Source organism: Phocoena sinus, chromosome 3 (assembly GCF_008692025.1).
Source record: "Phocoena sinus isolate mPhoSin1 chromosome 3, mPhoSin1.pri, whole genome shotgun sequence".
NCBI lineage: Eukaryota > Metazoa > Chordata > Mammalia > Artiodactyla > Phocoenidae > Phocoena > Phocoena sinus.
In genome coordinates this window covers 12,251,888-12,277,787 of record NC_045765.1, presented here as the reverse complement: position 1 = coordinate 12,277,787, position 25,900 = coordinate 12,251,888, and the positions used below count along the sequence as shown (strand labels likewise).

The window sequence follows — 25,900 nt, the reverse complement described above, 5'->3', positions numbered from 1 at the left end:
TGCCTATAAGAATGTATGGATGCTGCTTTCCTAGAACCCACTGACCTCCACCCCCAGCTCCCTCCAACCCCCTATTCCTCTCTCCCCTCCAGGAGATAAGAGGTGGGCACACCACACACACACACACACACACACACACACACACACACACACACACACGAATCCTTCACTCCACTGTGACTACCTGAGGGCCCGCGGCTCAGAGAACTCCTCATAACTGTGCATGGAGTCACTGTAGGATTCCCGGGAACCCAGGGGTGGTGGTCGGACAGAATATTGGTGGACCGAGGCATTGGGCTGGGACGTAGTGTAATAGGGTGGCGGGATGCTGTTGCTTGTCTCGCTGCGGTAGTCACTGTCACGATCATCCACTGCACTGTCAGGGTCATCATCTGGAAGAGAGAGGAGGGGAGGGAGAGAGAGAGCACGCAATGGAGGCCAACACAGTCTCTCGGATTTAGGGGGTCTTCACTGATTGCTAACCCAAGGAGAGGAATCTACCAGAATGAATGAAGGATCTTGGGTCATTTTAATAGAGGTATAGGCTTTCGAATAAGGGAAGTGACTACTGGGCATATACCCTGAGAAAACCATAATTCAAAAAGAGACATGTACCACAGTCTTCATTGAAGCTCTATTTACAATAGCCAGGACATGGAAGCAACCTAAATGTCCATTGACAGATGAATGGGTAAAGAAGATGTGGCACATGTATACAGTAGAATATTACTCAGCCATCAAAAGAAATGAAATTATTTGTGGTGAGGTGGATGGACCTAGAGTCTGTCATACAGAGTGAAGTAAGTCAGAAAGAGAAAAACAAATACCATATGTTAACGCATATATATGGAATCTTAAAAAAAAAAAGTTCTGATGACCCTAGGGACAGGACATGAATAAAGATGCAGAGGTAGAGGATGGACTTGAGGACATGGGGTGGGAGGAGGAAGCTGGGGTGAAGTGAGAGTGGCATGGACATATATACACTACCAAATGTAAAATAGTTAGCTAGTGGGAAGCAGCCACATAGCACAGGGAGATCAGCTCGGTGCTCTGTGACCACCTAGAGGGGTGGCATAGGGAGGGTGGGAGGGAGGGAGACGCAGGAGGGAGGGGATATGGGGACATATGTATGCATAAGGCTGATTCAGTTTGTTGTACAACAGAAACTAACACAGTATTGTGAAGCAATTATACTCCAATAAAGATCTATTTAAAAAAAAGAAGAAGAAGGGAGGTGAAAACCCTGCTTTGCTGTATGTGGGTCAAACTGGACCTAGAGTCCGGGGTCCATGGTAGGTCGTACAACGTGAGGAGGACAGGGACAAATTGGAAGGTGTCTTTTGTCTCAAATGTGAAAATGGACTTCGACTAAAGTCCAGGGTCTCTGAAAACAATATTGGTTTTTCCATCAGGCTTCCCATAACAGGAGTCACACAGATACTCATGGGGAAGTTGGAGGATCAAGAGGACAAGGTAGAGTATAAATGCCCTTTAACCCTCAGAGATTCCTTAATATCCGAGGATGGGGACCCCAGCCCTGAATTCTCATGTGCAGGAACGAAGAAGGGGCTCTACCAAGGTGCTGTCTTCCTCAAAAAGGTCAGATTCTTCGGTTGGCAAGACTACCACATGCCCAGAATCTATCACTCTAATGGAACAGGAAGGGGTTGCCAAACTCCAAGTGTTTCGTAAGAACTAAAGGATGTTTCAGTTCGATTTGCTTTCCTTAGTAAATGGGAAACAGATTTTCTTTCTTAGTAAAAAGAAAACAGTCTCAAAGGACGTTGTACTGTGGTGGGAACAGGAAAGACTGAATTTATTTAGAAAACAACAGTTGAGCTAGAAAGAAGTGAGCGCCCCCTAAATTAACCAGCCGATCGGGAAGCCCACGGTATGCTCGGCCATGGTATCAATTTACTGGTGATTTTAAACACCAAGGGGGTGGCTTGTACTTTTTATGCCTTTAAGTATTTTTGCTCTTTTCCCAATATTTTTGCTTTTTTTTTTTTTTGCGGTACGCGGGCCTCTCACTGTTGTGGCCTCTCCCGTTGCGGAGCACAGGGTCCGGACGCGCAGGCTCAGCGGCCATGGCTCACGGGCCCAGCCGCTCTGCGGCATGTGGGATCTTCCCGGACCGGGGCACGAACTCGTGTCCCCTGCATCGGCAGGCGGACTCTCAACCACTGCGCCACCAGGGAAGCCTTTTTTGCTTTATTTTAACTTTCTAATTCTTTTCCCACTAATAGAGTCTATTTCTATATATTAAAAAATAGGTCAAAAAATTTTAATGTGGTAAACTGTTAAAAAATTAATTTCATACTTCATGTAGAGCTAGCTATTTGATTCATTCCCTATTTTGCCTTCAGAAAAACCTTAAATTCATTTTTAGCCAGCAAAGCCGGCCTTACCAAAGTAGCTCTGGTTTCCTAGTTTCTCATTTGACTTGAGCCATTGTGACCTGCAAGCTTTTTATCCTGTCCCTGCCATATGGCCACCTTCTGATGCGCTGACAGTGCTGGCATCAAGGGCAGAAGCAGTTGTGAATTTCCGCAACTTAGATCTGTGGGCATCAGGGTGAAACCGTGAAGCCATAAAGGGCCTAAAGTGGGGGGATCCGAAACTGGGGGCAATTTGTCAATATCACCAAATTGCCCCTCTGACCAAGTTGTTTTCTACCCAGTTACTGGGGTTTATAGCCTACCGTATCGCCCTTGACCGGACTGAGATGTTTCCAACCAAATCACGTGAGGTTCTGTGCATGTTCACCAAATTAATTTTCTCTGACAAATTATCTGTTTCTGAGGCGCAGATTGCTTTCTCTTGGATTCTTTCTGCTTTTACGAAGACTCTACTTTTTTTTTTTTTTTTTTTTTTGAAGACTCTACTTTTTACCAAATAGTTTTTGACCAAATCTCCTGCTTCTGGATAAGGCATTTTCAGCCACTTTTGTTTTGACAAAATGGTCTGCTTTGGGCCTAATTGTCTTTGCTCTTCTTCACCCAATTCTCAGCTTTTGCTAAACTGGTTTTAATCCAAAATGTCTTTTTTTTTTTTTTTTTTTTTTAGTGTATTGTTTATTTGTGGCAAACTGTTGTTTTTTTTTTTTTTTTTTGCGGTACACGGGCCTCTCACTGTTGTGGCCTCTTCCATTGCGGAACACAGGCTCCGGACGCGCAGGCTCAGTGGCCGTGGCTCACGGGCCCAGCCGCTCTGCGGCATGTGGGATCTTCCCGGATGGGGCACGAACCCGCGTCCCCTGCATCGGCAGGCGGACTCCTAACCACTGCGCCACCAGGGAAGCCCGCAAACTGGTTTTGATCAAGCCTAGCTGTCTGCCAAATGATTATTTTAGCTAACTTTGCTTCCGATTGACTTGTTTTTGACAAATTCTTTTGGATCAAACTACAGTTGACCCTTGAACAATGCAAGGGTTAGGGACGCCAACCCTCCGTGCAGTCGAAAACCCATATGTGATTTTATAATTGGCCCTCCGTATCCACAATTCTGCATCCATGGATTCAACCAACCAGGGATCGTGTAGTCCTGTAGTAGTATTTATTGAAGAAATCCACATGTAAGTGGACCCGCACTGTTCAAACCCATGTTGTTCAAGGGTCAACTGTATTTGTGAACAGTTTTCCTGCTCCTGGAGGGAGGGTGGGGTGCAACTTGTCTATCAGGATATGGGGGTGGGGTGGAAGGGCCCCCAGTTGATGGAGTAGAGATTAGGAGGTAGATTCACGCTTAGACTAGAGGACTGGATTTCTCTGAAAAGGGCATGGAGAAAAGGGAGCTATTCCTTAAGGAGAAAAATGGTCATCCAATTTTGGGGGGAGGTAGCTTGTCTCTTTCCCCTGGGGGCAAATTGGAGGAAGATGTGTGTGTGTGTGTTGGGGGGGCTTTGAGAGCTGAGGTCTCCAGAGTGATATCTGTCTGGGGGCCTCTGCCCAGCTGCTCTGTCTGAGACCCTCTTCCCTCCCTGCCCACCAGCCTCTGAGTGACATTGGGGCTGGAGGAGGGCTCCAGGTAGAGGAGGAAGATGGGGAGATAAAAAGAGGAAGGAATCACAGGAGAGGAGATAAGGTTATACAAGGGGAGCAAGGGGGTGGGGGGCTCACAGTGCCCAGCTGGAGACAGGAATGTTTCCTGTCTATATGCCCACTCCTCCCAGCTGAATCCTCCCACCCAGAGTCACGTTACCCACTCCCCACCAGGCAGAGCAGGACCCTCAAACAGATGTTAGTGATCAGGGGGCAGGAGGGCACAAGAGGGGTCTTGCCAGTCCTCTGGCCCCAATGTGCCAGCCACAGGCTCCCCATTTCCCTGAGCAATGGGGCGGGGGCCTCAGGGTTGCCGAGGTGTCCACCTCCCCATGGCCTCCCAGAGCATCAAGTTGAGTACTTACTCTGCTGCTCACCCCAGCCAAAATAATTCCAGTTGCCTACAAAGAGAAGGGGCAGAGATAATAAAAGGGAGAAGGCAGAGGGGGAGGCATGGGGAGGGGGGCTCCCCCATCCTCCCCATCTCCTTCTCCCAGCCCAGGACCCCATCCCCTTCTGCCCTGTGTATCTTCCCCGAGTATCACTTTAACCACTGACTTGTTATACCTTCACTCACCACCCTGGGAGGAAGGCAGGATACCACCATTTTTTGACAAGACCACAGGCTTAGCCAGGAAGTAACAAAGAGGGCATTTGGACCCAGGGTTTTCCAACTCTGAAGTTTGGGGTCAGCACTCCTCATTCCTTCCCTCCCCCATCCCCCAGATAATGAAAGAAACACTGAACTGGAAATCCTCAACTTTGAAACACCCCTGTTGGGTGGGTTTTTATTTTTAATCATTCTTATCCTTTTATAGGTGAAGAGGGCTCAGAAAGGTAGAGTGAAAAGCCTAAAGTCACACAGCCTGAGCATCAGGACCAGGGAGAGAACTACATCTTCATCGCCTCATCCCCAGCATCTGGCATCTCAGAAAAACCACTTTGACCAGAATTCTGACTCCTCTGACACTTGGCTGCCTCCTTCGTGAAATGGGGGTGGTAAGACAGTCCCAAGAGAACTCAGAGGTAAACGCTGGGTGGTAGGTCTCCATTCTCAAATTGAACCCACCTCTTGCTTCAGGTCACCTGCCCAGGTGCTGTTTGTCATCTGCTCCTGCCCCCGCCGTGCCTGTCTCTGCCCCCACCACAATCCTTCAGTGACCCCATTCACCAGAGAGGGGGTTTGTAATGTCTTCAGGGCAGTGATGACCCCTCCCCAGGCAGGGAAGATAAGGGACTTTCTCCATATCACACCCCAAGTTAGGAATGAGGTCTCCCAACTGCAGTCCCTCAGCCCCTCCCTCCACCAGGTTCCATCATCACATATCCTGGGCATATGGGGGTGGGGGGAGGTGGACGACGGATACAGGGGAGACTGTGAGGTGGGGGAAAGGAGGATGCGGAAGCAGATGGAAAAGGAGAAAGAGGTTGAAGTGTGGGGTAGGGACCAATTGTCATGGGTGGGGGTTTTGTCCTGAGACTATATGATTTTCACTTCCTCCTCACTTCAGAGGACTTGGAGGGCACTTTTAGGATAAAGTCATCTAGACCCGTGGAGACCCGGTCTGGGGGCATCTGAGTGTCCACAAGAGGATAGATACTCTTGAAAATTTCTGCCTTGATGGAGGGACAATATGCAGAGAAACATGGTGATCTTCATCATAATTAATAGATGTAGCACACTGGAAAGAGAAGCAAACTTGTAATCCCTCCGACCTGGGTTCAAACCCTGGCTCTGCCTCCTGCCAGGTGTGTGACGTGGGCAAGTCACTTCTCCCCTTGGGCCTCGGCTTCTTTATCTGAATAAATGTGTTATCTGAATACATGTGTTGGCAGGATTGTCTGTCTGCACCATCTGAGTGTGGGCTGCTTGGGGGTCTGTGTTGGCCTCATGGAAGTTTGATGAATGAGTTATAAGTCCTCATCCAGGATCTAATGAATGGAATTGAAGAGTCTGCAAAGTGTTTTTCAAGCCTCCAGATGTTCTGGGTCCTTCCAAAAACCATCAGAATGCAGGGGCTGTCAGGTGCCCCTGTTTCAAAGAGAGGGGCTGTAAGGATCAGAGAGGGACCGGGACATGCCTGTGGCCACATAGTAAGGCAGGACTCAAACCCAAGTCCCAGATCCCTTTTTCTTTCCACTACACTGTGAGGGGATACTGTGTGCTCTTAGGACTCATATCTCTGGAGACGAGTGACCCATTCATTACACAGGACAGTCATGGGGTAGAGGATGGATGAGGGCTCCAGTTGAAGCCCGGGAAGGAATTGAGAAGTACTTACAACACTGGTTGCTGGGGACAGGAAGAGGCTTGTCTTGTTCATCCTGGAATGAATACTGAGGGGGAGGGAAGGAGAGAGGGTGTGTCTCAGGGCGGTGCCAGAAGCCAGGGGATCAAGATGGTCCTCTGTTCTGTTCTATCCTGACTTCCCCCACCTCCTAAATCCTCTCCCTCTGGAGAAGTATACAGACGTCCACAGAGAAAGAAAGAGGGAGAGAGGGACACAAACACAGACCATGAGAAACAGATATAGAAAAAAGAAAAAGAGACACAGATGAGGGAAAGAAACAGAGGAAAGAGAGAGGAAACGCTGACGCAGGGAGCTGAAGAAAGGTGATGAGAACTCAGGTTGGACAAAAATTGCTAACATGTGAGTGTTGCCCCTTTGCCCTCCACCTCCCACTAAAGGGTGTTCTAGCCTTGCCTGCTATTTCTTCCCTGCCCTCACCTTCTGAAGATTGTCTTCTGGGCCACACTGGGTCTTTGAACTGTGAAAATATAGAGTGTAGAAGAAGGGGGGTGGCATGGAAGGACAGAGGTACAGAGGCTAGGGCTGGGAGTGGGGGAGGAGAACTTTTAAAAAAGCCTGAAAGTGTGACTCAAGGAGTTGAGGGGTGATGTGCAGAAAGGGGGTGTAAGAACTGTTACAGGGCCTCTATATCTCCTTGATGGTATTTGGTAAATACACAACTTGACTCGATTGAAATTGTCGTGTCATTGGTGGACTGTATGTTCCTTGATGCCATCATTGGTTCGAGACTGGACCACGTGGGTCAGTGATTTAGTCAGGTTACAAAGAGTTAGAGACACAGACACAGGGAAAGACAAGTGGAAAGAGAAACAGAGATAGAGAGTGGAGGACAGGGGGAGACACGGAGGGAGAGGGGGAGAGAGAGAGAGAGAGGAAGAAAAGAGCCCCCATGCCAACGCTCACCTCATCCTGGTCCCGCATGGCATTCAGCTGCTCCAGCTTCTTGGCCCAGTAGCGTGCCTCCTCCTCAGGGATGTCTGGAAGCAGAGACCTGGCCGTGAGCCTGGAAGCCCCTCCCTGCCCCTCAGCCTCCAGCCAGTGCATCCTGCAGGCCTATGGGGCTGGTCTCCAGTGGGTGGGGGGGAGGAAGGGAGGAGAGGGTGGCACCCCTGACAACCCCCGCCTCCACCACACACCCAGAACTGCCTTGGGAATGGGTGGCGGATGGGAGAGGAGCTGCATCCTAGCATTACCAGGACGGGGACATCACGGGTTCTTGGAAGGATGATGTGGGAGAACTGAGCTGCTTCCAGGAAAGGTAAAGAGGCCTCTCTGTGTCTCTGCCTTTGTTGATCTCTACATGTCTCTCTCTCTCTCTCATTTCTCTGTCTCTGTCTTTCTGCCTTTGTCTGTGTCTTCTCCACATCCAGCTCACCTCTGCAGCTTAAGACCTCACCAAGGACCAGCTAAGACAGCTCAGACCTGAGCCCCGTCGGTTGAAAAGCATTTGCAGCTCACTGGTGGCCTGCAGGAGCTGGACTGTTCTCTGCGTGCGGCAGGCGTACATCTCTGCTGACTTGCTGTAGCCCAGGAGACTCTCCTCTTGGGAGGGGGAGCCTCATCCTCAGAATAAAGTGTTGTCTGGACCCACCTAGACCTGACCATTCTCCTGGGGCTGGGTGAGGCTCCCACCCCTCCCAACCCCCTGCCACACTCACCTAAGGGCAGTTCAAAGCGGGTGTCAAGGAGGATGCGGTGGAAGGTGGGGTCTTTAGTGCCGCAGATCTCACTGTCCGCCATGATGACCTGAGAGTCCAGGGTCAGCCACTCTCCGGGGCCCTCCTGGGGTGTGGGTGGGGTAACAGGGGTTAGGGTTCCGGGTGAGGTGTGGTGGGTAATGTATCTGCTGCACACCGACCAACAGGCTCCCTATTCTCAAGTGAAATGTCTCCCTCACCCCATCTTACCCTTACTCCAAGAGCAAGGACCATGTCCCCACTTTAGATGAGGAAACCAAGACTCAGAGAAGGAAGGTCTCAATCCAGGGCAACATGGTGGGTCCAGGGAACCCAGAAGCAGGGACCCAGAGAGAGAGACCTGTAGGGTCAGGTAGGGGCGGTCCCAGCCTTGCACAGCACTCCTCATCCCTAATGAGGGGTTATGGGGCCCCGACTTCAGATAAAAGACCTGATCTTCCCACCATTCAGGGAGGATACCCCCTGAGGGAATGAACCAGTCCCCCTTGGTTCAGGGAAGTGAGCCCTTGAGCAGGTGGGGTCCACTCTGAACCTCAGTTTCTTCATCTCTGAAATGAGAATGATACTCTGCAGAATCTTCCTTCTGCAGCCCCAGGGAAAGGCTGGCAGTGATGGGGGAGTAGTCCGGGGTCCCTTGCATAGGTCCTGGTTGTCCCAGGTGACTAGGCCTTCCTCACACTTGGAGGGTCTCTGAGGAAATTTTGGGTCACCCACAAGCCTTCCTTTTGGACTCGCCTGGACTATTGTGCCTCTTTCCTCCATCTCCATTTATTCATTAAAAAATAAACCCTACCCGGTGCCTGCTCTAAGCTTGGTCCACACTGGGCAATGCCTGAGAAGCCCACAGTCACAGGAGATAGAGCCTGACACAGACACCCGCAACACCATGAAGCAAGGGCCAGGCCAGAAGGAGGGAGGGGAGGTGAGGAATCCAGGCGGAAATTAGGGAGGGCTTCCTGGAGGAGAGGGCATGGGAGCTGGGCTTAAGGGTGATGGAAAGGAGGACACTTGAAACCCAGGGAACAGCATATGTGAAAGTTCAGAAGCTATCCCTGGGCCCTGTGAGGAGTGTAGGTTGAGGTGTGGGGGAAATAAGGCTGGCAAAGTGGGTTGGTGCCGTCTGGAAGGCCTCCCAAGGGTGATGGGCAGGGAGGGCAGGATTGGATCTTAGGTGCCAAGTGGAGAGGGTGAAATTTAAGGCCAGGAGGTTAGAGAGGAGGTCAAGGTTATTTTCTTTGGGACTGGTGTAAACTCTCTGATGCCCATCTGGGCACAAAGTGCTAGTTGATTGCAATATCCCTTCTCCTTTCATCCATAGGGATGCATTTCTAGCTGGACCCAGGGCTATGCAGCTTAAGACTACATTTTCCAGAATCCCTTGCAGGTAGGTGGTGCCACATGACAGTTCTGACCAATGAAAGCCAGCTTCCAGTTTGGGCCCTTAATTAGGAGTGCAAACCCCTTCCCTTGTTATCTTTCCCTCCCCTGACTGGAATGCACATGTAATGGTAATCCTTGAGCAGCCATCTTGGGCCATGAGGTGGAAGCCACATGAGAAGAAAGGCAGAGCGACAAGATGGAAGGAGTTTAAACCCTGTCGACTGGAGCTGCCACTGCAGCCCTGGATGTCTACATGAACATTGTTAGGGGATGGAGATAGATGTCCATCTTGTTTAGACCACCGGTCTCTGGGCCCCTCCCAGGCACTCCTATCCAACCCTCATCCCACCACTCACTTCGTTGGACTGGCGGATGGTCCGCAGAGGGATCCACACAGTGCCCACCATCGTGTCCCAGATGAGACCCTTGTTCCATACCTCCACCGTCAGCCCCAAATCCAGGCGGTTTATTTCGCTGTGGAGAGAGGTAATGAAGACTCAGAAAAGTCAGTTCACTCGCCTTTGGACACATGACCAATTAGAATTCAAACCCTGGCCTGGGTGAGTCCTAGTCAGGAAGGTAACACAGTAGTTCTTGTTTTACAGAGGGGAAACTGAGGCCAGAGGACTAAGTTACATGCTCAGGGTATCACAGCAGAACCAGGATTCCAAGCTGAGAAAGAAGGAATGGGGACAGGTGTCACATGTCTCCTGTAACCCCAAATCACCTGGCCCTTCCTCTAGCCCTCAGACCCTGAGAATGCTGGTTAAGTGAGGAAGAGGCTCAAATGCCCTCCATGGCTCCCTATTACCCCAAGATAAGGGCATTTGTGGTGTCTCCATCCTTCCCAGTGTCATCTCTAGCCAATCATATGAGGACACCCTTGAACATATGAATGATTACACCTCTAAGCACTTTCCCTGCAGGCTCCATCCTGGAAATATGCAGATTTGGTAGTAAACCTTGGTGAAAGTCCAATTCACTGAATCTACCAATTTACCAAAGGTTTATCTTAAGGAATGTTCTTGAATATATCTGTTGACCATGACCCGGTCATTCAGTAACTGGCTTTAGGGGGAGTTGGGGACCACTCTGTCCTGCCCCCTTCACATTTTCCTAGAATTGTAGAGCCAGCTCCTTTCTTCCTTCGCCAAGTGCTCCTCTGCTCCAGAATCCCAGCTCTGGATTCCCTCATGGCCTCCACTAGTGACAGTCCCCAGCCAGGCTCTGCTCAGGGGTCGAGGGCTGCCTGGATCCAAATCCCAGCTCTGCCAGGTACAGGCTGTATGACACTGAGCAGGTAGCTTTGTCCCTCTGGTCCTGTTTCCTCATCTGTAAAATGAGGATTATGTTAGCACCCTCCCTCCCAGGGTTATAAGCAAAATCGATTTAATCAAAGCCTTAGAAGAAGGCATGGCACACGTTGGCCATCATCAGAGTAGGTGGGATGTAATAGGAGGCCCTGAGTAGCTCCAGGTTGAGGGGAGGGTCCAGGTCATGAATTCATTCAGCTATTAGACAAATATTTATCGAGCACCTGTTGTGTGCCAGGCTCTGTGCTTGGCATGGAGATCACAGTGGGGGCAGAGACCAATAGGGCCTTACCCACGTGGAGCTCAAAGTCCAGGGGAAGGGGCCAGAAAGGTGTCAAAAATCACACAAATGAATAGAATAACAATTGGTGGCAAGGCCTGAAATTACTGTTCAATTGCAGCTTGAGGGTGGTGGTCAGGGAAGACTTCCCTGAGGAGGTGACACAGCTGAGACCCAAAGGACAGAGGGAGTCAGCTGGGATGGGGAGAGAGGGGGAAAGAAGAACAAGAGCAAAGGTCCTGGAGCAGGAACAAGCTGGACATGTTGGAGGAACAGTGCAGAGGTGGGTGTATCTGGGGCAGGTGAGACAGGAGAGATGAAGCAAGATACTGGTGTGAGGTCACAGGGGCCGGGCCTTGGGGGGCTGTAGGGACGGATATGGGTTTTGCTCTCAGGTTGATGAGCCACAAGCCCCAGGCAAGTTTGGAGAGTGACCGGATGTGATTTGCAATTTTAAAAATATCCTCCTTGCTGCCTAGAGAACAGATTGCAGGAGGTGGATGGCAGCAGGAGGCCAGGGTGGAGGCTGGCGGGCAGAGGGGACTTGGCTGGTGGCCTCGGAGATAAAGGGAAGCGATTGGATTCGGGAAGCGCGTTGGAGACAAAGCTGATGGCTGGACACAAGGCTGAAGGAAGAGCGAAGGGAGTCCCAGACGACACCCGGGTGTCCGGCTGTGCCCTGCAGGGCCAGCAAAGTGCCTGGCTGTGCCAGGGGGTGTGGCCATTCAGGTCCAGTTGCTGTGACTCACAACATGAAATCCTGCTCCCAGCTGGGCTGGCTGCCCCGTACGGCAATGGTCGTGCTCTTGACATTCTGCACCTTCAGGGTCACATACGTATTGAATTTCTCTGTGGCAGTGAGAGAAGAGGTCAGTGCAAGGGCTCAGGGACTCCCCCATACACCTTTCCAAGCTCTCGATAACACCCCTATGATCCCTCAGGGGCCGTGAGTTCTTGGGCCCACCCCAGGTCCAACACCCTGAGGTGCTTCTGTGCCTCCACTCCCAGACCAGCCCCCAGAGCCCCACCCCCAGCCCCTCAGAGCACTAGGGAGGGGCCTTGGTGCAGGGAGATGTGGAATTTTGGGATACCTAATCCTGATGCTTAGGAATGACTACGTCTAATGTGCTTGGACATAGGAAACTTCCTTTGCCTCTCCGAACCTCACTTTTCTCACCTGCAGCCTAATGTAAGTGTCCCCACCCTATCTCTTAGGATCCTGGGAAGCACCATTGGCTCAGGGTGAGCCCCACTCCCACTGGAGTCTTCAGGGGATGGCTGGGAAGACTGCTGGGACCCTAGAGCAAGTCTGACATGCTCTGTGATGCTCAGCAGACATAGAGCCCAAGTTCCCCGTCCCTGGCTCAGACACCCTCTCCCATCTCTCCAAGAGACGGACAGACAGACATATAACACAGGAGAGGACAGGAATAGAAGCCACTTACCTTGGGCACCATCAAACTTGGCTTTTTTGACTGTGGAGAGAGACAGAGAGAGGGAAGGGAGACGGGGAGAGAGTTGGGGAGGAGAGAAAGAGACACAGAGAGACACATGAAAAGAGAGACATAATGAGAGAGGAGAGAGATACAGAAAGAAAGAGACAGAGAGAAGAGAGGCAAAAAATAGAGAACAAAAGAGGCCAATAAAGAGACCGAACAGATTTAAAAAACAAAACAAAACAAAACAACCACAAAAAAAAAAAAACACAAGATAAAGACAGAGGCAAAATCAGAGACAGAGGCAAAGACAATGAGAGGAAGAGAAATAGGGAGAGGAGGGAGGCAGGGATGAGAGGGAGAGAGAGAGAAGCCATCAGACAGATGAGCACAGGCAGACCTGGGGTGGAAGGAAGTTTGGACCTTGGGAGCAGTCCATGTCCCACCCTCCTCCCCATCAAACTCCCTTAGAGCTCCCTCCCTCCAGTTGTGACTTCACCAAAATTGAAAAAGATTCAAAAGAAGAAGCTGGGCAGGTGGCAGGAGAGGCTTCTTACAGGAAGTCCTCCAGGATTGCTTCAGAAGGAGGAGGGGAGTTGGGGAGGAGGAAGTAGGGGAGAAAGGAGAAAACAACAGCCAATGATTCCCATCCGCCTGTTAGACCAGTGAGACTTCTCCGCGAATTGTCCAGCTCAGCCTGTCCTCCTGAATGCTTCCAGGGTTTAGAGTCTCATATTCAAAGGGGACTGGGCGAGGTGGGAAAAAACAACCCAGAGAGCTGACTCCATAGTGCACATAGAGATATCCCAGTCCTGGCCAGTAGGTTGCTAGAGCTTGTCCAGCCCAACCTGCCCGTGAAAGGTGCAACCCAAATATACCTCAGGGTTCCACGTGGTCCAGTCTCTTCGTATTTCACGTAACCCCACAACCCCAAGTGATTCAAAGCAATTCCACTCTTTACTAGATTTTCTCACAGGACATTAAACTTTCCCTTTCGGGCTTCCCTGGTGGCGCAGTGGTTGAGAGTCCGCCTGCCGATGCAGGGGACACGGGTTCGTGCCCTGGTTCGGGAAGATCCCACATGCCGCGGAGCGGCTGGTCCCGTGAGCCATGGCCGCTGAGCCTGCGCGTCTGGAGCCTGTGCTCCGCAACGGGAGAGGCCACAACAGTGAGAGGCCCGCGTATCGCAAAAAAAAAAAAAACAAACTTTCCCTTTCATTACCTCTCAAACTCTGCATCTGCCCCCAATGCATTTCTCTACCATTACTCTCTACTCCCACCTGAAACCTGCTCCCAAACTGAGACCTCTCGATTTCTATATTTCTTCTCCCTTTAACATTTTCAAATGAATATTTTTGTTTGAGTAGGCAATACACCCACATTTTACAAAATCCAGAGCAACTGAAAGATCGTACAATGAAGATAAGGCTTTTTCGACTCCAGCTCTCACTCTCCCTCCTGGATGCAATCAACAGTACCAATTCCTTATGGTACTAGAGATGCATCGGCAATCATGTGCACATGTGCATTATTTTATTTCCTACACAAATGGTAGCATTCTACACCCTCTGCAGAACCTTTCTTTTTCTCAGTATGTCTTAAAGAGGGTGTGCAAGTAAGTTGAAGGATAAATTCCTAGAATCAGAATTGCGTTTCTATTCTTTCTTCTTTTTTTTTGAGAGTCAAGTTCAGCCTTTTTCTGGGCAAGTGCCACAGCCTCCTATCTGGGATCCAGCCTCCCATATGGGGTTCATTTCTCTGTCCTCACCACTTGAATTTCTTCCTCAAAAAAGCACCTGAATGGAGCCAGTGAAGAGAGAATTCTCATCAAGGGTGGGGGAAGTAGAGTGGTTCTAAACACTTGTCAGTAAATACTATTTGTTCCTGTTGCAGACAGACGACTGTGGGGAGGATGAGGTTGGAGGTGGGGATTGATGCCCAGAAGCACTGAGTGAGCTCCCCAGAGTTGCAGAGCAGAAGAGGGAATGAGTGCCTTCCTATGCCAACACCGCCACCACCCCAAGACCCAGATTTTAAATGCAAATTGGTTGGGCATTATGCCCGCCATACCTGGGTTTGGGTTTGGGAGGTAGAATGCAGATAGAGCCCTTGACTGGTCATCGGGAAAGGTGAGCCCTTGTTCAGCACGGAGTCATGTGGAGCTGGGTTCAGATTATGGTGCTGTGTGACCCTGGGCAAGTGAACCCCCCTCTCTGGGCTTCCATTCTGTCTCTCTTTCCCCCACATCCAAAATCAGTCATCAAGCCCTGTCTTCCCCACCTTCTCACTCAAGGCACGTGACTGCACATGCAAAAGTCCCTTTCTTGCGGGAGAGGGTCCCTACCCCTGTCCCACATGCCCCCTCTCATAGCCTCAGCCCCACCCAGACCACAGAGAGCTCAGCCACCCAGCCCCTCATCTCTGGGACTGAGTGAGGCTCATGGGCACTTAGGACTGTGTCCAGCAGTAGCTCCAGGCCTCCCTCCTGGGGGACCTCCAGCTTGCAAACCTGATGACTCTGTTAAGGGGGAGGAGGGTGTAGGGGGAGGGCAGGGAGGGAGAATGATGGGAGAGACAGAGAGGCTCAGAAAGGCACATACATGGAGGGACCAACATGAGGAGAGAAAGGAGAAGGAGGAAGTAAGAAGTGAGGGGAGATAAGACATGATAGTCAGAGACACAGAGAGACACACAGATTTTCACTAGGGAGGGCAGGCAGGGAAGATGTTGCAGAGAGGAGAGGCAGGATTGGGAGAGAAAAGCTGGGGGTGGGAACCAGAGGGGAGGTAGGTGCCAGGCCCTGGGAGATCTGAGGGACTCACTGGGGTATGACCGAACCTGGGCTCCACTCTGCAACTCCCTTTCTGTGTCCCTTTTTTGCAGACCAGGGGCAGAGCTCAGAAGGGAAGCCAGTTGTCCAAGGTCTGTCGTCCATCCTCTCCTCTAGGGAGGAGGTCTCTCCCTGTCTCCTTCCTTCCGATTCTGTTTCTCTCCACCCCTGTCATTCCCTTGTCACGTCTTTCTGTCTCTCTTCTTCCCTTCCTCCCTCTGCCTCTGTCTTTCTTTTTCCCAGTCCCTTATCTCTCCCCCTTTCCTTCTCCCTAAGTCTCTCTGGGCCAGAGGGTAATGGGCTCAGTTGGGGTCCACAAGAAGTGGGAGATTGCCGGAGAGCTCTAGCTCTAAGAGTGAGCCCCCGGGCCCCCTCAGAGAGTTCAGGGTGAGGACGTCAATATATGTTCATCACTGGGGACTCAGAGCGGGGAGGGGCAGACTCAGGGTGGGAGACGGGGCTCAGAGAAGAATGGGGAGTCAGGGAAGGAGCCTCAGAGTAGGAAGCTCATGGCGGGGAATAGGGTGTGCGATAAGGAGGAGGGGGGTAGGGGACTAAGGGAAGGGGGCTCGGAGAGCTTGGAGGAGGCTCATGACGGGGGAGGGGACTCAGGAAGGGTGGGTGGCCTCAGGGAAGGGGCTCGGGGCATAAGAGGGCTTGGAGGTAGGGGCTCGGGGTGGGGGGCGGATGGGGCTCAGAGAAAGAGCCGAGTCTCTCTCTGCCTCTCTCTTCCCCGTCAGCAAGAGGAACCCGAGTCATTGTCGCCTTCACCGCCGTCATCGTCATCACATCTCCGCCCCGCTGCCTTCCTCTTGCCTGCGGTATCGGGGTCACCAGGGCGGAAGCGCCGCCCCTCCTTCGCGAGCTCCTGGTCACAAGCACGAAGCTATTTATAACGTGGGCGCGGAGGGCGTGAGCTACGCGACTGCGGGGAGTGCTGAGTGGGGGAGGTGCCCACTGACGGGCGGGCAGGAGATACCGCGTCACGCCAGGTCAGCAGACTGCGCGGCCTCCCCGGTCCCCGCCCACCCCCCGCCCCCATCAGCGCTGACTGATTAATGTGGTCGCACAGGCAGTTGTGGCCCAGGGCAGAATCGGTGGAAGTGAGAGCAGGGGCTCATTGGCGCTGCCAGGCTCTGGGCTTCAGTTTCTGCATCTGGGAAATGGGGCAAGGCAAGCATAGTTGGTCTCACTTTCTTCTCCCCTTTCTCTTCTCTTCTTCTTCCTTCCTCTTCCTCCCTCTCCCCTTTCTTCTTCATTATTATTAACATCAGCATTATTATACTGTTATTACTACTATGATTATAATTACCATTACTTGTATCATTACTATTTTTATTATTTGGTTGAGTTCGAAGTGTGCTCCTGGCCTGGACGACCCTGGATACTAATTGAGGTAGACTCCAGTCCTCGGGGCATCTGGTCCATAATCTGCCAGTCCTGGGAGTGGGAGTGGGGGAATAGAGAACTCCAGCCATCGGGGGAAGCGGCTGAAAGCCCACCCACAGGACATGCTTATCAGGTGTCAGAAGACACTACAAGTGGTGGAAGGAAAGAATAGAGAATTCAGAAATAGATTCTAGGATGTTTGGTATTTTAATATGTGATGTCGATAGCAGACAAGGGCTTTGGGGTAAGGATATTGGTCTCTCTGGCTTTGCATCTGGGAGAGAATAAATGAGGACTCTCATCCTCCATGGACAGAAATAAGCCAGGGCCAGACTGAAGCCTTAGATGTAAAAAACACACCAAGAAACTTGACAGATATTCTGTCTGTGTTGTTTACCAGGTACCACTTAGAACTAGGCCTGGCATATAGTAGGTGCCCATTAAATCGTGTTCACTGAAGGAATGACGTCATTGCCTCCTCCAGCAGCCCTACGCGAAGACGGGGTCCCGCGGAGCGGGCGCTGTCCACTGTGCTGAACTCAGCGTCTCCTTCCGGAACTGTCCACGGTGCTGAACTTTTCATCCCTGCCCACGTACCTCCAAAGAGTTGGCACCTCTTTTGCGCCCTATGTGTTACTGAGCCCTCCTCAGGCCTGAGAACGCAGTGAGCTCTCAGGAAATGTCCTACACTCACGAACCTCTTTCCAGAAAGCTTTTAGTCCCCATTAATAAAAACACCATCACAGATTTCTCCTGTCTTTGGCTCACACTTACTGACCCTTTCCACAAGCCAGGCATCATGCCAAGTTCTCTGCGTGCCTCATATGACTGGAGAGTTCCAGAAAACCTAGGCAGCATGCACTACTAGTGTGCCCATTTTACAGATGGACAGACTGAGGAAGGAAGAAGATATGGGACTTTTCCGGACGTGGTGGATTTAGGGATTCAAACCCAGACCTCCTGGACTCAGGATGTCCTGGTTCACACCTCACAAAGGAAGCTCATTGTGTGTGGGAGGCAAGTGAGGTGCAAGATATGGAGGCTAAGATTGCAGCCCTGAAGATGAATCAGAGCCAACACCAGAGGCATCCTATGAGGTTGTTGAGAGCAAAGATCAGATGCAGACCCCCCTGGCTGTGTGGTATCAGAAACAGTAAGAGACAGAGGGATTTGCGAAGCCTTCCTGGGAGAGGGGCAGGGGAAAAGCCATGATGAATGGGGAGATCGTGATATGTCTGTTTGCTGAGTGGATGAAGGAAAAAGGGGATCCAGGACAGATTCTCACCCTGTGGTAGGGTGTCCGGGTTCTGGGGGCTGAGGGGAGGCTCGACTTTCACTTTTCACTCCCAGTAGGCTGTGGAGTCAGGCAGCTTCCCCTCTGGCTCTGTGGCACCAGGCAAGCTGTTGAATCTCCCAGAGCCTCAGTTTCCCTCATCTCTAAAATGGGTTGCTCTGAGGATTAAAGAGGGCAATGGGCATAAAAGTCCTCAACATTGTGCCTATAGAGTGCTGGATAGATGGGGCTTGTTGTAGGTATTACTATTAGTTGTGCGGTAAACTCACTCTCAAACACATTTGCTAATTTATATGCAATATTCAGTCATCAAATATTTATGGAACACTTTAAACATTGAGTGGCCTGGCAAAATGTCATGATGCACATAGGAAAGTCTAGAACCAAATCCCTGCCACCACGCTTTTAGGCTTGCTGTGCCTTCCACCTAGAGCATGGTCTCCCTTCTGCTCAGTTCTCCCTCATCTTCTGAGACTCAGGCAAATGGTGATGATGGGAACAGGGTAGGCTTCCCAGAGGAAGAGAGCCATAGAAACGCTCCTCTCCATCTCCCGCAGCCTTTCCCCATCTCTCCCACTCTGACCCCGCCGGCATGAGGCCAGGAGTAAGGCTTGGTCCCCAGAGCCAGGAACAGTGCCTGATATATAGTGGGTGCTCAATGCTTGCGGAGTAAATATATGAATGAATTCACAAAGGAACAAGGTGGCACTTGCTGTTAGCAGCCTCAGAACTCTGCCAAGACTTAGCAAGCGGATTAAGGTGGGGGCGGGGGCAATGGGACTCCACATAGATAAAGAGATGAGAGGCGGCAGAGACAAGGTCTGTACAGGGTGGTCTCCCATGTGCTAGTGCAGGATATGCACACAAGAACTTACATTTGTGTGTTCTTGAATGTGTATTTGCTCATGTTACCAGGGCAGGCAAGTGAGTGTATATGGGCGTATGTGCACATGTGTAGAGGGACATGTACTCATGTGTACCATCTGAGTGCAGGTGAGGGTCTGCACGTATGTGCTGGGGAGTGGGGTGTGACTGTATGTGGGACATGCCGGTTTGTGTGAGCTTAGGTACGTGCAGGTTTTTGAGTGATATGTTAGGTAGGGACACATGTTGGGGTGTGTGATATGCAGTTGTATAGCCTGTGTATTTTTGTGGGGACAATGTCTATGGCGCAGGGTGACTGTGTCCAGTATATATGTATGTGTGTGTGTTCAAATGGGCATGTGAACCTGTACACGTGTCCATGAATGTGCAGTCAGAGGCAAGTGGTCTTCATAGAGACTTGGTGAATTCTGAGCATTTCTGTCCATGCAAGGCAAGTCTGGGTTTGAACGTACCAGTCCAAGTGTATGCAGATGTGGGCAATCATGAGTGCGTCCCTGGCTCGGGAGCAGGTATTTCCTCAACTCTAAGGATAAACTCAGATCCAAGAAAAGCCCTCTCAGCCTAGTTGCCTTGCTCCCTCTTCTTTCCCCCTCAGCCCTCAAGGTCTCCCACTCTGGGCATCTCCCCCACACTTCTCAGCATTTCCCTCTCCCCACTTCTCCCGATCTCCCTGCACCCAGCCTCTCCCAGCATCCACTGCTCCCTTTACACCTCAGGGCTCTACCTCCCACCTCATCCCAAGTCTTGCTCTTCCCAGCGACACCCCTCTACTCAGCTGGTGACTCCTTCTCTATAAGTTCCACAAAATCATCCAACACTGTTCTTCCCCTAGGCCTCCGATTTAGGAAGCCTCACCCCTCTTACTGCCTCCGCTTCACACCACCCCTGCAGCCAAGACTTCAGTGTGCATCAGAGTTAAGGGTGAGATTCTAGAGAAGCCCAACTCCGAAGACGGGGGTGAGGAGCAGAGGAGAGCAAGCTTGGAGGAGCCAGCCAGCAACCCACATGCCCCCTCCTCCAGTGCTATCCCCTCCCAAGTGTTAGGCAGCTCAGGGAATGGGGAGGGGCCAGGAGGGGGATTGAACGTTCACCTCCCCCTCCCCTTGGGCCTAGTCTGTGAGGGGTTCATGGGGGTCCACTCCACCTCCTGACTCCCCTAATCCCCTAGGCTAGGGGCTGAATGAGTTGACTTTTGATCTTACTGGCCCTTCTCCCACCATCAGCCCCGACCGTTGGGAACGAGCTCAAGGAAAGGAGGCCCCTGTCCCTTTAAGAACACCCGCGTCCACGCCGGCCCAGCCCCGCGCGAGCAGCACACGGGAAGCCACCGCGGCGGGGAGCGGGCGGGCGGGGCTGGGTTTGTGAATGGAGAGGCACAGGAGGAGGGGGGAGGGGGAGGGGCAGTGGGGGATGTGCCCGGCTCCTGGGCCTGCCCACCCGGGTCCAGGAGGAGGCTGGGGTTCATATCTCCCTCCCTCTATCTCTCTCTCTCTTTCTCTCTCTCTCTCTCTCTCTTTCTCTCTCTCTCCCAATTTTTCTCTCTTTCACACACACACACACACACACACACACACACACACACACATACACAAACAGCACACTCCCGGCTGCCTGAGATCTCCCTAAGCCTGTCATCTCAGGCTTGGCGGATACACCCCTTCTCCCACCCCAGTCCTTCTTGAAGGGAGTAGAGGCGAAAGGGGTGGACCCCAACCCTTAAAACCTAAGGTTGAGACCTCTATAAACCTTGAGCCCTGTTTCACCACCACCCCTACCGCCAAGGTTCCCTGCTAAGAACTCAGAATTGCCCCAGACGCCTTGGTCCAGGTGGGCTGGCTTCTCCCCAACCCTGTCTCAGGGGTGGGGGGGGGCAGTCATGCCCCTCCCGAGTCTCTTTCCCTCCACCCACCCCAACGCCGAAGGTGGGCCTGGGCGTGGGCCTCGATGCAGATGGCGTTCCGGCCCCAAAATAGCTCCACCCCACCTCTCTTTTCCTCCCTCCAGCGCAAAGTGGGTGAGGTGAGGATGGGTCGTGAGGGGTGCAGGGTGGTACTGCACTTCCATAGGGTCGGCTCCCTGCGGAGAAGGCCGAATTTGCATGCGGAGGGACCAGAGAGGGCGGGGAGGGGGAGGCCCTCGGGCGACTGCCCCAGCCTCCACTAGAGAAGGCAAAGAGTTAACCGGAAAAGTGCCCCCAGACCCCCCAATCACAGCCCTCTCATAATGCTGGAAGGGGTCTCCCCCACCCCAGTCCTCTCCACTCCCAGGGTGAGGGATACCTAGAGCTCACGGTAGTCCTAATGACCAAGCCCCTCTACCCAGATCTTACACGCTCAGGGCTTGGAGACCGCTCCCCCTGCACTCCTCTCCGAATTCCGAGCCCTGCCTGCAGCCCAGCTCACAGCCCAAGACTCCTTCCAAGCACCCTGCAGGATTCATTTGAACTACCCAGCCCGGCTCCTTCCACACGAACCCGCTAATAACCTGTTCTACACAGACGACCCAATCTAGACCGTTTCCAAATGGAGCCTCAGACCCCTGCCCGCGTCCACACGGGCCTCCTCATTCAGCCGTGTCCACACGACTCCAGTAGCGGCAACCAGGACCCCCTTAGAGCCCAGCTGCATCTACACTGATCACCCTCTCAGGCGCCCCGACGCGTCTACAAGGGCTACCCCCTCAAAACCCAGCCGCGTGTACTCGGGTCACCCCATCAGGAGCCCAGCAGCATCCACACGGACCCCGAGCCCAGTACTGGTCCACATCGGTTCCCCGCCCTGCAGCCTCGCCTCTTACCTCCAACGCATAGTAGAGACATGTCTCCAGAGTCGCCGGCGGGCCGGCTCTGTCAGGTCGGCCTTAGCTGCCGCTGGGTTGGGGCATGGCGGGGGCTGCAGCCCGCGCTCAGCTCACGCCGGGGCCCGGCCTCCGCCGCCTGCCATCTTGGTTCAGCACCGGGGGCGCGGACAGCTCCTGACGTGGTGCTGATGCGGGGCTGGTGGGCGGAGCCTGATGGGGCGCGGGTGCTGCAAGCTCGGGGGTGAGGGTGGGGTTTAAAGGGCCGGAGCCGGGTGGGAGCTGAGGGCAGCCATCACGCAGGTTCCCTTCTGGTTCTGCGTGTTTTCGTCTCTCCTTTAGCTCTCAGTCTTGAGTCGTTTGCTGTCTCTCTTCTCTCCCTGAGTATCTCTATTCCTCTGTCGCTATGTCTCGTTCTCTTTGCCTCTGTTTCTCTGTCTCTCTCTCTGGGTCTCTCTATTCCACTGACTCTTTGTCTCCCTGTCTCTCTGGGTCATGTGTTTCCCTCTGAGCCTCTCTCCATTCAATCTCTCTGTGTTTCTGCCACGTCTGTTTAGGTCTCTCTCTGTCCCTGTTTCTCTCAGCCTGTGGATATTGGCACACACTCGGACTGGATTCCACCCTTCACTCCTTTGTGTAACTGGCAAACTCCTATTCATCCATCAATGCCCAGTTTGAATATACTCTTCTCCAGAAAGCCTTACCTAATTCCCCCAAACTGAGCCCTTACTCCACATTTCTGGACTCTCCCAGACCCCAACTCTTCCTCTGGTTGGACCCTGACCCCAGCACAGCTCTGCTCACCACCCCTCCCCACACATCTAACCAGGCAGTTCCGTGTGAGCCGGTGCCCTAACACACCTAATACACAAACCTGTTCATTGTGTATCTCCAGTACCTAGAACAGTCCCAGAGGCTGAGGCCCACAGAGTCCCCAGCCCCCAGCACTCATGACGGAGCTTCATAAACACAAGATGTATATGGAGTTAGTCACAAGGGAGGCATGTGTTCAAAACCCAACTCTGCCTCTAATCACTGGCATGACCTTGGGCAAGTCATGTGACCACTCTGCCTCAGTTTCCCTGCCTGTAAAACAGAGATAACAGCATCTGTCTCACAGAGTTGCAGGAGTTATTATATCAGTTAACACCTGAAAGCACTTGGAATAGTAATGTATAATGTCAACCATTGTTGAGATTCTCATTGCTTTTAAAATTTTTATTACATATTGATTAACCATAGGTAAGGAGTAAGAAGCAGCAATGACAGGCTTGAATAAAGAACAATACCATCATAATGGTAGACCCCATAGGCCACTGTCCCTCCCCAATCGATTGTCCCTTCCCTCTGAAGGAAGAGCTACGTCTAATTTTGTTTTTCATTCCCCTACTTTTCCTTAGAGTTTTACCACATATTTATCAGCAAACAGTACAGGGTTTAGTTTTGTGTGTTCTTGAACTGTCCATAACTAAAATAAAACATTCACACTGTGATAACTTGGTTTTTTTGCACAACATGATTTTACTGCTATTCATCTGAGTTTCTTGTGGTTAGCTGTAATGCATGCATTTTTCACTGCTGTATAGTGTTCCTTTGAATTAGTACATCTTTGATTATCTATTTTCCAGTTGGTGGACTTTTTTTTTTTGCACTTTTTTAAAATATAAATTTATTTTATTTATTTATTTTTGGCTGCCTTGGGTCTTCGTTGACGCACGCGGGCTTTCTCTAGTTGCGGCGAGAGGGGGCTTCTCTTCGTTGCAGTGCACGGGCTTCTCGTTGTGGTGGCTTCTCTTGTTGCGGAGCATGGGCTCTAGGCGCACGGGCTTCAGTAGTTGTGGCACGTGGGCTCAGTAGTTGTGGCACATGGGCTTAGTTGCTTCGTGGCACGTGGGATCTTCCCTGACCAGGTCTCGAACCCACGTCCCCTGCATTGGCAGGTGGATTCTTAACCACTGCGCCACCAGGGAAGCCCCAGTTGGTGGACTTTAAGATTGTTTCCACTCTGGGATTATCACAAGCAAAGCTTTTATAACCATTCTCAGAAATGTAGGCTGAGGCACATGAGTAGTGATGGCTGGATCATAGGGCACCTATACGCTCAGCTTCATGAAATAACATTCAACTTGTTTTTGACGTGGCTCCAGCAATTTACACAGCATCAGTACCATATAAGCATTCAGCTTCTCCACATCCTTGCCAACAGTTTGAATTGTCTGGGTTTTTGAATTGTTCCAAGACAAGGGGGTGAAGTGTGTCTCATTTTTGGTTTTGATTAGCTTCCTGATTGCTCATGAGGTGGAACACTATGTGATTTTTTGGTTTCTTCTTAGGGTGAAATGCCTGTTGAAGTCTTTTATCTATTTTTTTAATGTGACTGTCTTTTCCTATTGATTTATAGTTCTTTATCCATATTAGATATAAATCCTTTGTTAGTTTCACGTGTTGTAAAAATCTCCAATTTCGTGGCTTGTTTTCATTCTATTCATGGTGTCATTTTCTGAACAGAAGCTCTTAATTTTTATCTTATTTTATTTTTTAATTGGAGTATAGTTGTTTTACAATGTTGTGTCAGTTTCTGCTGTACAGCAAAGGGAATCAGTTATACATATCCACATATCCACTCTTTTTTAGATTTCCTTCCCATTTAGGTCACCGCAGAGCACTGAGTAGAGTTCCTTGTGCTATACAGTAGGTTCTCATTAGCTATCTATTTTATATATAGTAGTGTATATATTTCAATCCCAATCTCCCAATTCATCCCACCCCCTTCCCCCCATGGTAACCACAAGTTTGTTTTCTACATCTGTGACTCTATTTCTGCTTTGCAAAACTCTTAATTTTTAAAATAACTTTTTTATTTTGGAAAAATTTTAGATGTACAAAAAAAGTTGCAAAGGTACAGAGCTATAAAATGCACACAGCATTTATATCCTTCACTCGGTTTTCCCTAATGTTAACATCTTACATATGGTTACAGGGTACATAGGTCAAAATAAGTGCCATTAACATTGGCACTTGTTATTAACTAAATTGCAGACTTTATATTTCATTTGTTCTTCCACTAATGTTCTCTTTCTAGTCTAGGATCCAATCCAGGATCCTGCATTGCATGTAGTCATCTTATCTCCTTGGTCTCCTCCTCTCTGAGTTTCTTAGTCTTTCCTTATTTTTCATGACTTTCATACCTTTGAATAGTGCTGGTCAGATATTTTGTAGAAAGTCCCTTGACTTCTACATCTAATGTTTTCTCATTATTAGACTGGGGTTATGGAGTTTGAGGGGAAGATCACAGAGGTGGGGTTCCCTCCTTGTCACATCATACCAGAGGTCCCTGATGTCCACATGACATCACAGAGGATGTTAATTTTGATTACCTGGGTAAGGTGTTGTCTGCCAAGTTTATCACCGTCAAGTTATCATTTTTCCCTTTCCCTGCTCTGTTGTTTGTAAGCAAATCACTAAGCCCAGCCCATGCTCATAGGGAGAGAATTCACCTCCTGAGCGAAGTTTCTAGGAAGCTCTTAATTTTAAATTCCTTTTTCTTATTGCTGTAAATACACATAACAGGGACTTCCCTGGCAGTCCAGTGGTTAAGACTTCGTGCTCCCAGTGCAGGGGACACAGGTTCGATCCCTGGCTGGGGAACTAAGATCCTGTATGACTCAGCCAAAACAAAAAACACAGAAAACCACATAACAAAATTTACCATATATATATATTTTTTTTAATTTAAAATTTATTTATTTTATTTATTTATTTTTGGCTGCATTGGGTCTTCGTTGCTGCGCGCGGGCTTTCTCTAGTTGTGGTGAGTGGGGGTTTCTCTTCGTTGCCGCGCACGGACTTCTCATTGCAGTGCCTTCTCTTGTGGCGGAGCACGGGCTCTGGGTGCGCGGGCTTCAGTAGTTGTGGCACATGGGCTCAGTAGCTGTGGTTCGCGGGCTCTAGAGCACAGGCTCAGTAGTTGTGGCGCACGGGCTTAGTTGCTCTGTGGCATGTGGGATCTTCCTGGACCAGGGCTCGAACCCGTGTCCCCTGCACTGGCAGGCATATTCTTAACCACTAGGCCACCAGGGAAGTCCCACCATTTATATATTTTAAAGTGTACAATTCACCCCACGCCACTTTCCCCCCTTGGTGTCCATACGTTTGTTCTCTACATCTTTGTGTCAATTTCTTCCTTGCAAACCGGTTCATAACTACCATTTTTCTAGGTTCCACATACATGTATTAATATACTAT

General features: G+C 50.8%; 1 protein-coding gene across 1 annotated transcript in view; it reads right to left on the bottom strand.

Annotated features, from left to right (window-relative positions):
* The window catches only part of UNC13A (unc-13 homolog A), a 63,053-nt gene extending 41,376 nt beyond the window's left edge, over window positions 1-21,677 (bottom strand). Inside the window, exons 1-9 of the mRNA XM_032627163.1 lie at window positions 21,656-21,677; window positions 12,471-12,500; window positions 11,775-11,874; window positions 9,789-9,906; window positions 8,014-8,137; window positions 7,259-7,332; window positions 6,326-6,380; window positions 4,409-4,444; window positions 185-392 (exon numbers count right to left, since the gene is read on the bottom strand). Of these exons, the coding sequence (XP_032483054.1) occupies window positions 185-392; window positions 4,409-4,444; window positions 6,326-6,380; window positions 7,259-7,332; window positions 8,014-8,137; window positions 9,789-9,906; window positions 11,775-11,874; window positions 12,471-12,500; window positions 21,656-21,677 (767 nt within the window). The remainder of the gene's footprint in view (window positions 1-184; window positions 393-4,408; window positions 4,445-6,325; window positions 6,381-7,258; window positions 7,333-8,013; window positions 8,138-9,788; window positions 9,907-11,774; window positions 11,875-12,470; window positions 12,501-21,655) is intronic.
* Window positions 21,678-25,900: the final 4,223 nt, after the last annotated feature.